The sequence below is a fragment of the Beta vulgaris genome, chromosome 3, assembly GCF_026745355.1.
Source record: "Beta vulgaris subsp. vulgaris cultivar EL10 chromosome 3, EL10.2, whole genome shotgun sequence".
Lineage (NCBI taxonomy): Eukaryota > Viridiplantae > Streptophyta > Magnoliopsida > Caryophyllales > Amaranthaceae > Beta > Beta vulgaris.
This window is the reverse complement of record NC_079204.1, coordinates 39,563,658-39,579,378: the sequence shown is the minus strand read 5'-3', so window position 1 is coordinate 39,579,378 and position 15,721 is coordinate 39,563,658. Positions and strand designations below refer to the sequence as shown.

General features: G+C 39.1%; 1 protein-coding gene and 1 non-coding gene across 2 annotated transcripts; both read left to right on the top strand.

Annotated features, from left to right (window-relative positions):
- Nucleotides 1-8,792: 8,792 nt before the first annotated feature.
- On the top strand, nucleotides 8,793-8,899 carry LOC125496134 (small nucleolar RNA R71). The gene has a single exon (XR_007272836.1). It is a non-coding gene; the product is annotated as a small nucleolar RNA R71 (small nucleolar RNA).
- Nucleotides 8,900-13,094: 4,195 nt separating this feature from the next.
- Nucleotides 13,095-13,619, top strand: LOC109136367 (uncharacterized). The gene has a single exon (XM_019252403.2). The coding sequence runs from the start codon at nucleotides 13,095-13,097 to the stop codon at nucleotides 13,617-13,619; it is 525 nt and encodes a 174-aa protein (XP_019107948.2).
- The last annotated feature ends 2,102 nt before the right edge of the window (nucleotides 13,620-15,721 follow it).

The window sequence follows — 15,721 nt, the reverse complement described above, 5'->3', positions numbered from 1 at the left end:
CATCAGGGCCGTCCCATACAATTTAGGGCCCCTGTTCTATATCAAATTATGAAGTCTCATAGGGTAATAAAAGATCATCATATAAATATCAAAAATAAAATTTCATACAAAATTCAATGTATATACAAATTCTACTTGAAAATTGTAACCCTATTAGTATTATTTGAAGAAAAATCAGCAACTAACAAAAAGAAGTATCATCTAAAATATAGAATGAGCAACACATAAAACATAAGATTACTGGTAAAGTCGTAATAGCTTTGATAATATATTAAAAGAAGAATATAATTTTACCTGTCTATCAATAATCCAACATTTTAGAATTTCTTTTTCTTATATAAAATTAGAAAGCATCCAAGAATACCAATCAAGAATTACCCACAAAAATAATATTTTTGTTCCGACCCATAAAGTTCAAGAAACTTAAAACACATTGAACTATGGGTGTATAGTAACTAAGTAGTTGACGTTTTTTTTTTTTTTTTTTTTTTTTGAGGGGAAGTAGTTGACGTTTTCAGAAGAATTGAAGGGGGAAACAAATACTTACCCATAAAGGAAAAACAAATACTTACATACCCATAAAGGAAAAACAAATATAGAGTTAATATTAAAAAAACCTGTACTGAATAAAGTCCGAATTAATGGCGGAAACGGGCATCATTTTTGATGTGGGAAGGAGCAGGATTATCACGAAAACCTTCAGCAAAATTCATTGCTTTGCAATGTTGAGAAAGATGAGAAACCAAAGTTGTTGAATTGGAGAAGGTGTTGGAGTTAACTTTTCCTCCGTTTTTAAATTTATTGGGTTTTAATGTTGTGGGTTCAGATTTCCCAAATCAAAACTTATCTATATTATGGATGATTTACCTCTCTTTATAATCTGAAAATCATACAAGGAATACGAAGATTAAATTGAACTCAAAAACACCTTTTTTTTATTTCTCTTTGGAAATTGAGTATTAGAGCTCTAAATTGTAATGGGAATTGGGAAGAGAGAATTTTTTTTTTGGAGGCTGAGAACAATAAAGGAGGAGACGAGGAGTTAAGTTTTGGAAATTGAAAGGGATAGAAAAGTACTGGGCAGCGTGAAAGTAACTTTTTTTTTTTTTTTTTACTTTGGACAAAACAATATACAATTGGGTCCTTAAATTTTGGGGCCCTGTGCAGTTGCTCACCCTGCACAGGGCCTTAGCCGGGCCTGACCACCATTCATCATCTACCAAATCCATGTTTGTTCCTAGAAACTTGTCTATAAATACCCAGAGGAACTCAGTTTAAAAATTAGAAATTCAATCACAAAATTCTTCTCCTCTCTCTCTCCTCTGTTTCGGGTCACACACCAACACCACCAAGTCTGCCGCCAGCTCGCGTGATGCAAGTCATTCGCCGGTCACTTGCGCGGCACTCGCCGACCATCCGCAAATCACCGGAGCTCCACCTGCAACTCGCGTTCTCCCTCCACTAGGGGAAAAAAAGGAAGGGCTGCGCAGGAAGGGATGCGCTTATTCTCCTTCCTCGCACCCTTCTCGCTCGCTCCTCTTCTTCGCGCGTTGTTGTACCGTGCACACCACCTACGACCCGCGCCACATCACTGACGACCCCCGTCACGCCGCCGTTGTTCGCGCTACTCGTCGTGGACTGCCGAGCCTCGCCAGATCGTTCTGCCGGGACTTCGTCTCCCCTTGCTGCTCGTACTTCACTGCTCTTAGTAGCAGAGGTACAACACCCACCTCCTCCTTTCTTTTATTTTTCCCTCTAAATCTAAATTCAAGTTTTATAATGCAAGCCCTATTCCTACCCTTTGATAATTAATCTAAGTTGGGCCTAAAAATTGATTTACATTAATCAAACCAACTTAATTCAATTGTTGCATGTGTATTAGTTGGGCTCAAATCTGATTTTCTCATAATGTTAGTTGAGCTACCTACTAATAGTTGGGCTAATGGAGTTAACTTAATGCTGATTTAGTGCTTTATTGGATTATGTTAGTTTAGTTTATTAAGTTAAACATAATTGTTGGGCCTAGAAACTAATTTGTTAAGTTAAGTAATCTAACTTAATTTAGTTGCTTTTTTATACTGGGCTTAAGTGGACTTTTTTGTTGGATTTAATTAAATCACTTGGTTTAGATTAAAACTTTAACTAGTTGGGTTAATAATTATGTTAAATATTAGTTAAAAATATTTTGCTAAGCTAATTACCTTCTAGTCCTTGTAATCTGAATTTTATAATTGAATACTAAGAACACTTTAGTTTGCAAAATGAGTTTATTTTTAGTTCATAAGTATCATAATATATTAGTGGTCATTAGATTAATGATAATAATTTATGGGTAATTAGGCAAGGAATGTTTGTAGTAGGTACTTTCCTAATATAGTCACTTATAATTTTAATAAGTAACTCACTTATATGAATGCAACTTCAATTTATAAGCTTATAATATAGTAATATGACTAAAGGATAAATAATACTTCTAATTTGATTTCAAATTATGTTTATGAACAAGTATATAAAAGATTCCTATGAACTATTACGTCAAGTATATATATATATATATATATATATATATATATATATATATATATTATATATATATATTATTATATATATATATATATATATATATATATATATATATATATATATATATATATAACCAATTAGTCACAAGAACGTTAAATAAGTTACGACTACATAACTTACTCCCTCTGTTTCCTAAAGATCTTCCCACTTACTGTTCCTACAGATACCAAGAAAAATCAAGTTGTGTGGGGCATGGTGTGAGTAAAGTAGGAGAGAGAAAGGGGTTAAGATAAATAAACAAATAAAAAGGGGTTAAAGTAGGAGAGAGAAAGGGAGTAAAATTGAATTAATAATGTAATGGTGGACCATATGATAGTGACATGAGAGAGTAAATAGGGAAATTTGTTTTGCCAAATAAGGAATAAAGCAAAAGAGGGAAGATCTTTTGGAAACACCCTTAAACGGAAAGAGGGAAGATCTTTAGGAAACGGAGGGAGTATAAAATAAGAATCGTTCTTAAAGAGCACTAACACTAATAATGTTTTCTATTTAATTACTAACTTATAAAATACTCGTACTGAAATTAAAAGAACTCGTTCCTCGGAGCTCAGTAAGGACGATATCAAGGACATAAGAAGAGGATTATCATACTGCAATTGAGGTAACCACTACTGCTAGTACCCGCAATTCCTTTGAAATGCGTTTTATAATATGCTACTGAGATGATGATTTATGAACATGTGTTACTGAGTTACGGGATTATTATTACATGTTTTCATCACGTATCCTAAGATTTATATGATTCTAAAAGACCGAAAGATATCGAGTTACAGAAGCATACTAATCACTGGAAATGATACAGGAAGGATGTTTATGAGAGTGGGAAAAGAAAAGGGAAAGCTTAAGAAGTTTCATCATACAATGTTTTCAACAAGCAGAACACTAGATTCTCAAGAAACAATAATAGTCAAAAGACAGTTGCTCACTGCACCAGGTGCACTAGATGGGGTCATGTAGCCAGATATTGTCGAAGAGGAACCGATCGGTGTTATCGATGTGGTATGACGGGTCATATAGTTATGAACTACCCAAATTCTAAATGGAATGACGGAAACATTAATAATCGTGGCCAGCTCAAAACCAAAGGAACCCTCGAAACTCTGGCTATGGTGGAAATGCAAATCACGAAGCTAAACTGTTGCTTGTCCTCAAGCAATCAAACAATAGACACGGGAAGAACATGATAACCTACAATATTGGACTAAAACAGGGTCAAGCACACGATCCAAAACACGAGAGATATCAATACTACATGAACCAAGCATCGAGTATCAATGAAACAAAGCCGCATAGCACGTCATGTGACCAATCAACTCAACAATCTTACCACAAACCCTTTCCCCCAAGCTGGACTTAACAAAACTTGACAGACCTCACTATAGGTATGTGAACTAATACCCTCTTGTGTTTAGGGCAAAAATCAATGACACTCAACGATCTCAACCTATATATATCAACTCAGAAGAAGCAGTACTCTTTAACTTTGACCTTTTGACTCACCTTCAACACGAAAAATGCAACACACAAAGATCAAGAGGACTTTCAAGGGTTGTAATGAGGCTAGGGTTAAGGGTATGGAACATATTTTGGGAAATGTGGTGGAAAAGCCAAGAATGGGAGCAAATATCAATGTAAAAACGGCCTAACAAGACATTCACAACTTCATATAACACCATCATTACCCAAATATCACCACAATATCTTTCATGCATAGTAACCCATATATAACCTTTTCACTTTTTTTTCAAAAATATGTTCACTTTCTTTGTTTCTTTCATTTCTTTTTCTTCATTCTTTTTCCATATTGCCAAAATCTCTTTGAACCACATTCGAATTCGATGATAAAGCTCATTAATAACACTTTCCTTCAACAAAACCACGCATTAACTACATCCATGTAATACAGTATGACCAAAACTAACACTTGCTCCCCCAAGCTAGGCTTGGGACAATAATCAAATGAGGTTAAGGGTTTTAATATGGGTGAAAGTAGCAAGCAAGGGTCAAGAAAGCTCAGCGGGGCTAGAGACGGGAAATGTGTAAACAAGTAGAACTCTGGAGCTAAAATCATGAAATGAACGCCTCAATCATATCAAATAGTGTACACAATCAAGTATCAAGGAGTACCAGGTCAAAATCAAGATCAATACATCAACTGAGGAACTAATCACTCATGAAAGAACATAACTGACACAGATTCGTCAGTTTATTAGGCACAGAAGCTCACATGGGTCAATTTTGTCTGCACAGTAAAGTTAAAGCCAGCCAGAGAGATCAAACAGTCTTACCACGGCCAATCAATCGTATCACAATTATGCTATGAAGAATCATGAAACCACTATACAACAAAGCTGAAGAGCTGTAGTAGAGATATCCATAAAGTTCTCAAAGGTGTGCCAACAATAGTCCCATAGATGAAAACTATAATGAAATGAGCTATCTAGAATGCAACTATGATGCAACTAAGAAAGCAGTACATTTTTTTTGGTTACACGTAAAATCCTATTCCTAATGAACAGGCAAAAGCGTGTAACAACTACAAAGCAATAAAAAACTACACTAGAAAGCAATAAAGGATAGAATATCCCTCCCCCAAGCTAAATACAACACAGTGTCTCACTGTGTAAAAAATAAGGGAAGGGAAAAAAGAAAGCTCATGCAACGGGAGCTTCGTCCATCGAGGATGGCCCAGGAGTAGTGTCGATGGCAAGGAGAACTTCAACACGAGTACCACGTGAAGTACACGATTGATTGATGTAGGAGACTTGATTGATGAATTCCAAATATGTGTCCAAGAGTCCCAATTGAAATTTCAAAGCACCTTCAAGAAGAAACCCCTATTCAATGAGAAGGGTTAGGGTTTGAAGAATATGTGAATGGAAAAAGGGGGAAAGGTGGCTTTGTGAGAGGGGTCATGGCTGGGTCGCGTCGCCGGAGGTTCAGGAGGGTGGCTGCGCCCGGCGAAGCATCAAGAGGGGTGGGGTGTGGGGTCGGGATGGGTGAGAGGGGCGTTGAAGGTTTTGAGGGTCGAGAAGGGTGGGGCGCAGCGCCGGCGGGTCGGGGGTGGTCGGACTCCCGCCGGTCGTCGGTAGAGGAGGGAGGTCGAGATTGATGTGGGGTCGAGATGGGTGGTGAGAGTGGTTGAGGGCTGGTAGGGTTTTTTTTTTTTTTGTTTTTTGTTATTCTGTGTTGTCTGTTTTGTGCGGGAGGGTAGTGGCACTCGAAAACCCGCCGGCGCGGGTTTGACCCTGAGGGCTGCGGGCGCGGGTTTCAATATGCATATATTTTTGTTCTTTTCTTTTTTTGTTTTTGTTTTTGAAAGTTAGGAATAAAAGAAAAAGGAAGAGTCAGAGATTCGGGTTGCCTCCCGAATAGCGCTGGTTTATGCAGGTCCCGCACGACCGTTTACCGCTACATTGCACACAGATCGATCGAACCTCTTTACCTGTTGGCATCCATCAAGGTCAAATTCTTCACTTGCTAGCATCTTTCTCTATAGCATCCACTTCATTGCTCCATATACTGCCATCACCTGTGGAAGACTCAAGACAAAGTACCGCCTCCAAGGGGTCTCTATAGAGAGCTTGGGGCATGTTATCATGGCAAATTACATCAACCACATCAATACTCCAACACTTTTCCTCTAGCATAGGACTTTTCAAAGCAATGCTTAGATTAAAAGTGACCTCATCATCTCCAACAGATAGTGTAAGCTTACCATTTTTCACATCAATGACGGCACCTGCAGTATGAAGGAATGGCCTACCCAAAATGATTGGAATTTGCCTATCTTCCTCCATATCAAGTACAACAAAGTCCACGGGAATAAAAAAATTACCTACTCTAACAGGTACATCCTCTAAAATACCTAGGGGGTATTTAACAGAATGGTCAACCCTTTGTAGAGTAATATTGGTAACTTTCAAACTTCCCATATTCAATTTTGAGGACACAGACAATGGCATAACACTCACACTAGCCCCCAAATCACATAAAGCTTTATCAATGAACAAACTACCAATGTGTAGGGATGGCAATGAGTCCTGGACCCGACCCAGACCCGCCTGGACCCGACCCATTTATAAGGGTCTGGTCCATTTTTTTTAGACCCAATGGGTCTGGGTCGGGTTTGGGTCCTAGGGAGCATGGGTCGGGTCTGGGTCCAGGTCCCAAAATGTCAGACCCGACCCAGACCCAACCCACATACCCATATATAATAATATATTAAAAAAATAAAAAATTCTAAAAAGACTGAAACCCTAATACGACTATACGAGTATCTAATAGTAACAATCTTCAAAAAAAAAAGGCTAACAACCGTTTCTTTCTTTCTCTAACTCCATCTCCATGGCTCTAATAGTAACAATCCTTCCTTGCGTGTTAATTTGTAGTTGAATTTGCAACATCCCCTTTCTTTTTATGAATCTGCAACAGCCCCTTTCTTTATTTTACCTCAAGTTGCAAGGTAATTAGTTTTGTTAATTAGTTTGGTTTAGATAGAATAATTAGCTACTGTTATAGTGTTATTGTCAAATTTATTGTAATTGTGAAATTTTAGTGCGTTTGTGAATAATTACCTACTGTTAATTAATTTGGTTCGAAATTAGCTACTGTTAGTCTGTTAATTAGTTTTGTTAATTAGTTTGGTTTGAAATTAGCTACTGTTAATTAGTTTGGTTCAAAATTGTTGTTGTAGTTTGATAGAAAATGTCACTACTCGAAAGTGCAAAGTCACTGCCTAGTGCCTACCTAGTTTTAAAATAAGAAACTAAGAAGGACCCATTTAGGACCCATGGACCCACTAGACCCAGCGGGTCTGGGTCCGGGTTTGAAAATTTTGGACCCAGTGGGTCTGGGTCGGGTCTGGATCTTAAAAAAATAAACGGGTCTGGGTCTGGGTCTGGCTGGACCTGACCCAGACCCGGCCCATTGCCATCTCTACCAATGTGACAAGGTATAGAGAAACTACCAGGGTCTTTTAATTTTGGTGGAGATTTATTTTGTAAAATGGCTCTACATTCTTCAGTAAAAGCAACTGTCTCCACCTCGTTAAAAGCCCTTTTCCTAGTCAAGATATCTTTCATAAATTTTGCATAAGCAGGCACTTGAGTAATTAATTCTGTGAAAGGAACTGTTACCTGAAGATTCTTGACGACTTCCAAAAACTTACCAAATTGTTTGTCTAGCTTACTCTTGAGGTGACGATTGGGGAAAGGAAGTTTGATAGGAGGAATCTCAATAGCAGGCTTTTTGGCTTCATTGGTCTCTTCATGTTCAGTGGTGTGCTAAGAGTTCTCCTTGTCATTTTTAGCTTCAGCTGGGACCTGTTCCTTATCATTTTTCACACTCAAAGTATCATCAATAGGCATGGGTGGTCCATTGTAGTGAGAACCACTTCGGAGAGTGATGGCATTTGCAGAATCTGTAGGTTGAACAGGTTGTGCTGGAAGAGCACCTTGTTGTCGAGTAGAGTTCGAAGTAGCCAATTGTGCCAACTGATTCTCCAACATCTTATTGTGAGCAAGAATGGACTCAATTTGTGCTTTGTCAGCTTGTCGATCCTTTTGCATTTGGAGCATCATGTTTCTCATCTCAACCATCATTGGATCGGCAGGAGGTGCTTGTTGAGATGGATTAAAAGGTGGTCTAAATAAACCAGGAGGGTGTTGGGGAGGTTGTTGGTAGTACCTCTGGTTCAATTGTTGGGTTTGTGGTTGTGGTGCAGGAGGATTGAGGACATTAGTGCTCTTGTAAGACAAATTAGGATGATTTCTCAACCCTGGATTGTATGTGTTGGAGTATGGGTTGTTCGGCCGATATGTTTGAAAAGCATTAACTTGTTCGAGAGAACTTCGACACTCTTGTGCCCAATGTCCAACTATGCCACAATTATCACACATAATCTCGGATGTAGTACCCAAGGCAGCAACACTTGCAGGAGAGGAGAGCTGCATATTGTCAAGTTTATTGCTAATTGCATTCATCTGTGCAGCTAATAGGGATATAGAATCTATCTCATGCTTACCACCTTTGTTAGCTAGTCCTCGAGGATTACCATATTGAGAGTTGTGGATAGCCATCTCCTCGATCAAATCATGTGCAGCATCAATTTCTAGTTTCATGAATCTCCCATTTGCTGCAGAGTCAAGGATAAGTCTCGAGTTGTTCCCAAACCATTGTAGAATCCCTGAACTAGGAACCATTTTTGTAGACCATGATGGGGACATTCTCTCTGAAGATCTTTAAATCTTTCCCATGCCTCATGCAAAGACTCATCAGTCCCTTGGGTGAAGTTTGTAATCTGACTACGCAACCTAGCAGTCTTCTCTGGAGGGTAGTATTTTCTGTAGAAAGCTAGAGCCAAGGTATTCCAATCAGTGATCCCAAGAGTGGCTCGATTAATCCCATTGTACCACATCTTTGCCTTGTCTCGAAGTGAAAATGGGAAAAGAATCTCCCAAATCTGATCTTGTGTCACTCCCTGCTGCTTAATGGTAGAGCAATATTGGCAGAAATCCTGATAATGTAGATTAGGGTCTTCATTAGGTCCACCACCAAATTGTTTTCTTTCGATCATGTTTAGCAATGCAGGTTTGATCTCGAAATTTACAGCTTCGATTTCAGGCATTTGATTGCTCTTGGGAAGTTCAGCCAAAGAGGGTTGGGAAAAGTCAGTAAGCCTCTGAGCCATCTCTGATTCTGGTGGAGCAATAGAGACAATAGACTACTCAATCATAATTTGGGAAAATATATTCATAATTAAATAAGCAAACATGAATTAATAATCAAGGATTGAATAGGAATAAGAAGAGAAAAGAAATTTACCAATTGTAGAACCAATCTTGCAAAAATCAAAGCTTCTATTGAAAATTCAATGTAATTGGGGAAAAAATAAAACTAGGGTTCTTCACTAATTGAGAGAAAAAAAAAGTTCTAATCTTTAATGAATTAATGATGGAAAAAATAAAAAAGAAAATAAGATAGGAACTAATAATATTCCCTTAAGTCTTTATACCTTTCTATTTCCTAAAACAACTAGAAAAATAGAGTCTAATTCGTCAAAAGATAAAGCCTTATTCGACTAGGAAACCCGGAATAATCCGCGGCCGCGGGTTTTCGGCCTGCAAAACAATGTCAACTTGTAAAGACCATATCTCGCAAACTAGAAGTCGTATCGGGGCGTGTAATATACCGTTGGAAAGCTCTTCAAGTCTAGTTTCCAACCCCACTGGAATCACTAACTTCCGATCTCTGGATAATGAGTTAGGATCAAAATAGTGCACATGACTCAATTTCCATACTTCTTTTAATATGTTTCCGCTATGTTTGGGTTGCAATCTGACTCGAAGATGCCCTTTGGACTTCTCATTTGACTTAGCTCCTTCCTAGATGCTTTTCATGCTTAAGCTTGTCCAATAATACTCCAATTGTGTTCTCAATACCTGAAAACTATCAAAAACACCGAAAACACACACAAGAGTGATATCTTCTCAACTTAAGTAACTAATATGCAATTATGGACTAAGAATGCAACTAAATGATCCTAAAATGCAACCTAAATGCATCATGAAATGCCTATATTAATATGACTCATCACACGACACTAACAGAAACCCTCCACGTGGACCTCCACAAGCAGAACGAGTGTTCATGATGCAGAGAGAAGAAGCGGAGGCTGATGATACCGTTATTACTGGTACTTTTCCTGTCAACTCAATGCCTGTCTATGTTCTTTTCGATTCCGGAGCTTCTCATTCATTTGTGTCTACGACATTTGCTAAATACTTGAAAGTAGAACCATGCCTTAAATTCTTTAAGTTGAATGTTGCCTTGCCAAATGGTCAAACCCTGTCATGCAATGTCCTATATAGGAACTCTTTTATCCTTATAGGAACCTATGAATTTCTTGTGAACTTAGTTCAGTTTGAGTTGGCTGACTTTGATGTAATTTTGGGGATGGATTGGTTATCCAAATATATATCTGACATAAATTGCCTCAAACACGAGATAACCCTTAGAACACCAGATGGGTGTAAAGTTTCTTATCAAAGAAGAAAGGTTAAACCAAAAACTATCTCGACCTAAAAAACTTTCAAGCTACTCGAAAAAGGTTGTCATGGATACCTTTGTCATGTACAAGACCTAAGCACGCCTGAACCTTCACTGAGTGACATTCCTATAGTATGTGAGTATCCGACGTATTTCCAGAAGAGATACCTGGCATGCCTCCACAAAAGGAGATAGAATTTAGTATTGAACTTATTCCAGGATCTGCTCCCATATCTAAAGCACCGTACAAAATGGCACCGGCTGAGTTGTGAGAATTAAAGACACAACTAGATGAATTACTTGAGAAAGGATACATTCGACCAAGTGTGTGGCCATGCGGTGCACCAGTGTTATTTGTGAAGAATAAAGATGGAAGTATGAGATTATGCATTGATTATCGAGAATTAAACAAGATCACCATCAAAAATAAATATCCATTGCCCCATATTTTGTGAGCTTTTTGATCAACTAAGAGGTGCAAGTATCTTCTCAAAAATTGATCTAAGATCTGGATACCATCAACTCCGTATTAAACATGGAGGTATATTAAAAACCGCTTTCAGGTCCCGTTATGGTTATTATGAATTCACAGTGATGCCATTTGGGTTAGCTAATGCCCCTGCAGTTTTCATGGATTTGATGAACCGAGTTTTCAAACCTTACTTTGACAAGTTCGTAGTTGTGTTTATTGATGACATCTTGATATATTCAAGAAATTCAAGTGAACATGAAGAACACTTGAGAATGGTGCTAGAACTCTTAAGAGAAAAGAAGTTATATGCAAAGGTGATGAAATGTGAATTCTGGTTAAAAGAAGTTTCCTTCCTAGGGCACATAATTTCTGAAAATGGAGTCTCTGTTGATCCACAAAAAAAACCTATAATGGAGTGGGCCTCGACTAACCAATGTCACAGAAGTTTGGAGTTTATTGGGTTTAGTGGGTTATTATCGGAGATTTGTTCAAGATTTCTCAAAGATAGCTCTACCTATAACTCCATTGGTGAAGAAGTATGTCAAGTTCGAATGGAATGATGAATGTGAATCAGCTTTCAAAGAATTAAATAAACGTCTTACCTCTTCCCCTGTTCTTACACTCCCTTCTAATAAAGATGAATTTGTTGTGTACAGTGATGCATCTAAACATGGAATAGGATGTGTCTTAATGCAAAATGAAAAAGTTGTAGCTTATGCTTCCTGACAACTCAAACCACATGAGCATAATTACCCAACTCATGATCTTGAAGTAGCCGCAGTCGTATTCAAGATACGGAGACACTATCTTTATGGTGTGTCGTGTAAGATCTTTACTGATCACAAAAGTCTCAAATACATATTCACACAAAAAGAGTTGAACTTGAGACAACTTAGGTGGCTGAAACTCCTGAAAGATTATGATCTTGATATCCAATACCACCCTAGTAAAGCCAATGTTGTTGTGTGATGCTTTAAACCGAAAATCCTACCTAAATACAACCTTAACTCTACCCAAGACAATCGGTGATGATCTAAGAAATATGGAAGTGGAAATCATTCAACGTGCAGGAAGTGCATGTTGCAATGCAATAGAATTGAGGCCGACATGGTTAGAAGAAATAAAGGATGCACAAACTGGAGACTTAGAGTTGGAAAAGATAAAAGATGATGTGAAAAAGGGAAAATCATCGGGATTTGGGATTCAGGATGATGGCACTTTAAAATTTCAAGGAAGAATTTGTGTCCCTAATGATGAAACATTAAAGAAGAAAATTCTAGAAGAAGCACACAACAGCCTTTTCTCTATTCACCCTGGTGGGAATAAGTTATACAAAGATTTGAAACAAACATTTTGGTGGAGTAATATGAAGCAAGAAGTTGCAGAATTTGTGGCAAGATGTTTGACTTGTCAAAGGATAAAGATTGAACATCAAAGGCCTGTTGGATTACTAAAACCATTAAATGTGCCGACATGGAAATGGGACTCGATTTCGATGGATTTTATTATGGGATTACCACCATCATCTCGAGGCATCAACTCGATTTGGGTTATTGTTGAAGATAGCTATCAGAAACAATTGGAATCTGGACAAATTAACTAACAAAGTTGTATGTAAGTACAATTGTCAGATTACATGGAGTGCCAAGTTCTATAGTATCGGATCGTGACTCAAGATTCCAAGCAAAGTTTTGGAAAGAGTTGCAAAAGGCTCTTAGCACAAGACTGGATTTTAGCACTGCTTTTCATCCAGCAAGTCATGGTCATACAGAAGAACAATTCAGACCCTGGAAAATATGTTAAGCGCATGTATATTGGATTTTCAACGAAGTTGGGAAAAATATCTACCATTGGTTGAATTTTCATACAACAACAACTATCAAGCTAGTATTAAAAATATCTACCATTGGTTGAATTTTCATACAACAACAACTATCAAGCTAGTATTAAAATATCTACCATTTGTTGGAGTGACATTGATGAAGCTCGAATGATTGGACCTGAATTGATACAAGAGACAACAGAAAAAGTACGCCTAATTCAAGCTAGAATCAAGAATTATGCTGATCGTAGAAGAAGACCACTAGAATTCATGGTAGGAGATCACGTCTTCTTAAAAGTTTCACCTACTAAAGGTGTTATGAGATTTGGTCAAACAAGTAAGCTAAGTCCAAGGTATATTGGTCTATATGAGATTCTTGAACAAGTTAAAGAAGTTGCTTATCCATTAGCACTACCAATAGACTTGGATAAGTTGCACAATGTTTTCCATGTGTCGATGTTAAAAAAGTATATGCCTGATCCTAGCCATGTTATCAGACACGAACCCCTACAACTAAGAAATGATTTGACATACGAAGAGAAACCAATTGAGATTTTAGATCATAGACAAAAGCAACTTAGGAACAAAGTGATTCCTATGGTTAAGATTTTATGGGCTAACCATTCGTCGTCCGAATCAACATGGGAAGTTGAGGAGCAAATGAAATCCAAATACCCTCACCTATTTTCTTGAATGATCTTGTTGCAATTCTGCAAAGTTATTATATGCTTTATATAATGATATGTAAATGTGAACATGTGATTCAGAAATATTATGAATGAAATGCATGACGTTCTGTACCTAATTACGTTTATGACGTTTCGAGGACGAAACTTTTTTAAAGGGGGTGAGGATGTAATATCCCAAAATTTTAAAACATGATTAACAAAATGATTAAGAAAGTTAAATTATTCACTTAACAATTGTTTTGGTAAAGTAAGTCTAACTATGAATTATATTTTGAGCTTTTAAATAAACTAATTAATTCTAAGAAAATTGGTAAATGAAAAGTAGGATTACTATTGACAACTAGTAAGTAACCTATATTACAACCAAAAGGAAACCAACCAAATAAAAAAAAAGGAAGAAAAGGGAGGCAAAACCTCCCCTAAGAAAACCCACGGTCAACCGACCACCCACCCCCCTCTACTCCCTCTTTGTTCCCTACTCCAACCTCCCCTATTTGAACCACCATTCATCATCTACCACCTCCATTTTTGTCTCCAAACACTTGTCTATAAATGTACAGAGAAAATGAGCTTTGAATCACAAACTCAAACCACAAAAATCACAAAACTCTTCTCCTCTCACTTTTTCTTCTCGGCACCACCGAGCCACCACCACTGTGTGCACCACCTTTCTTTTCGCACCACCACCACCCTGACCGACGAACCCACGTCAGTTCTTCACTAGAGCTGCACAGCATGTGGCACCACCACTCTTGCTTGCACGCTCCTCTATTACACGCGCTGCTGCTACTCCTATTTCCGCCGATGCCGGAGCTCCGAAGACCAATGGCCGACGCGGGTCTGCTGCCATCGCCGCCGACCTCCCGTTCTGTCGCTTGCATCACTCGCCGGAGTTCCCCCGAGGGCCCTGCCGTGTGTTTTTCGTCCCTGCTCCAAGTGAGCAGAGGTATAACATCTCCTTACTTTTCATTTTCCCTCTAAAATTCTGATTTCAAGTCTTATAATGCTAGTCCACTTGTTACCCAATTGCTAATTAGTGTAGTTAGGCCCAAATTTGTTTAGTTAAACCAATTCAATTGTTGCATGTTTATTAATTGGGCTCAAATCTGACTTTTTATAGTATTAGTAAGCTACTCAATATTAGATGGGCTAATTGAGTTAAATTAAAGCTGATTTAGTACTTTATTAAGTTATGTTAGTTTAATTTACGGTTTTTTCACCAAATACCCCCGACAAATCGCGAAATTCACAATATACCCTTAATGTTTCAGAAATGCACCATATACCCCTGACTATTCGAAAACGTGCACTAGATACCCTTTTCTAACTGCCGTTAACTCACCGTTAGCATCATTTACAATTTTGCCATCATTAAACCCTAACCCTAATTCTAATCTAACCTAATCCAAATTCTAATCTAACCCTAACCCTAAATCCTTCTCCTTACCCTAACCTAACCCCTTGGCAGCCCCCACCCCCTCCCCTCCACCCACCCCAGCCCCCACCCCTCCCCCTCCCGGCCCCACCGCCACAGCACCGCTCCCCTCCCCCACCGCCGCAGCACCGCTCCCCTCCCCCTCTCCTCCACCGGCCCCCCTCCATCGGTCCCTCTCCCCTCCAACTACTGCCGGAAATTCGCGTGTTCCCCTCCCCCTCCAACTTTTGCCGGAATTCGAGTCCCCCCCCAAACTGGTGCCGGAAATTCATGTGTCCCCCTCCCCCCCCAACTGCTGCCGGAATTCGAGTCCCCCCAACTGGTGCCGTAAATTCGCCTGTCCCCTCCCCCTCCAACTGCTGCCGGAATTCGAGTCCTCCCCCAACTAGTGCCGGAAATTCGCGTGTCCCTCTCCCCCTCTGACTGCTGCCGGAATTCGAGTCCCCCCTCCAACTGGTGCATTCGCGAGTCCCCCCCCCCCAAATGGTGCCGGAATTCGTTTCCTCCCTCCCCCCCCCAACCGTTGCCGGAAATTCAATTCCCCTTCAAATTCGAGATAAAGATGAGGATGAGAGAGGGGCTACGGTGGCAGGGGAGGGGTGGGGGCTGCGCTGGGTTAGAGGGGAAAGGGATGGGGTGGCGGCGACGGTGGCACGGGAGGGGGTGGGGTC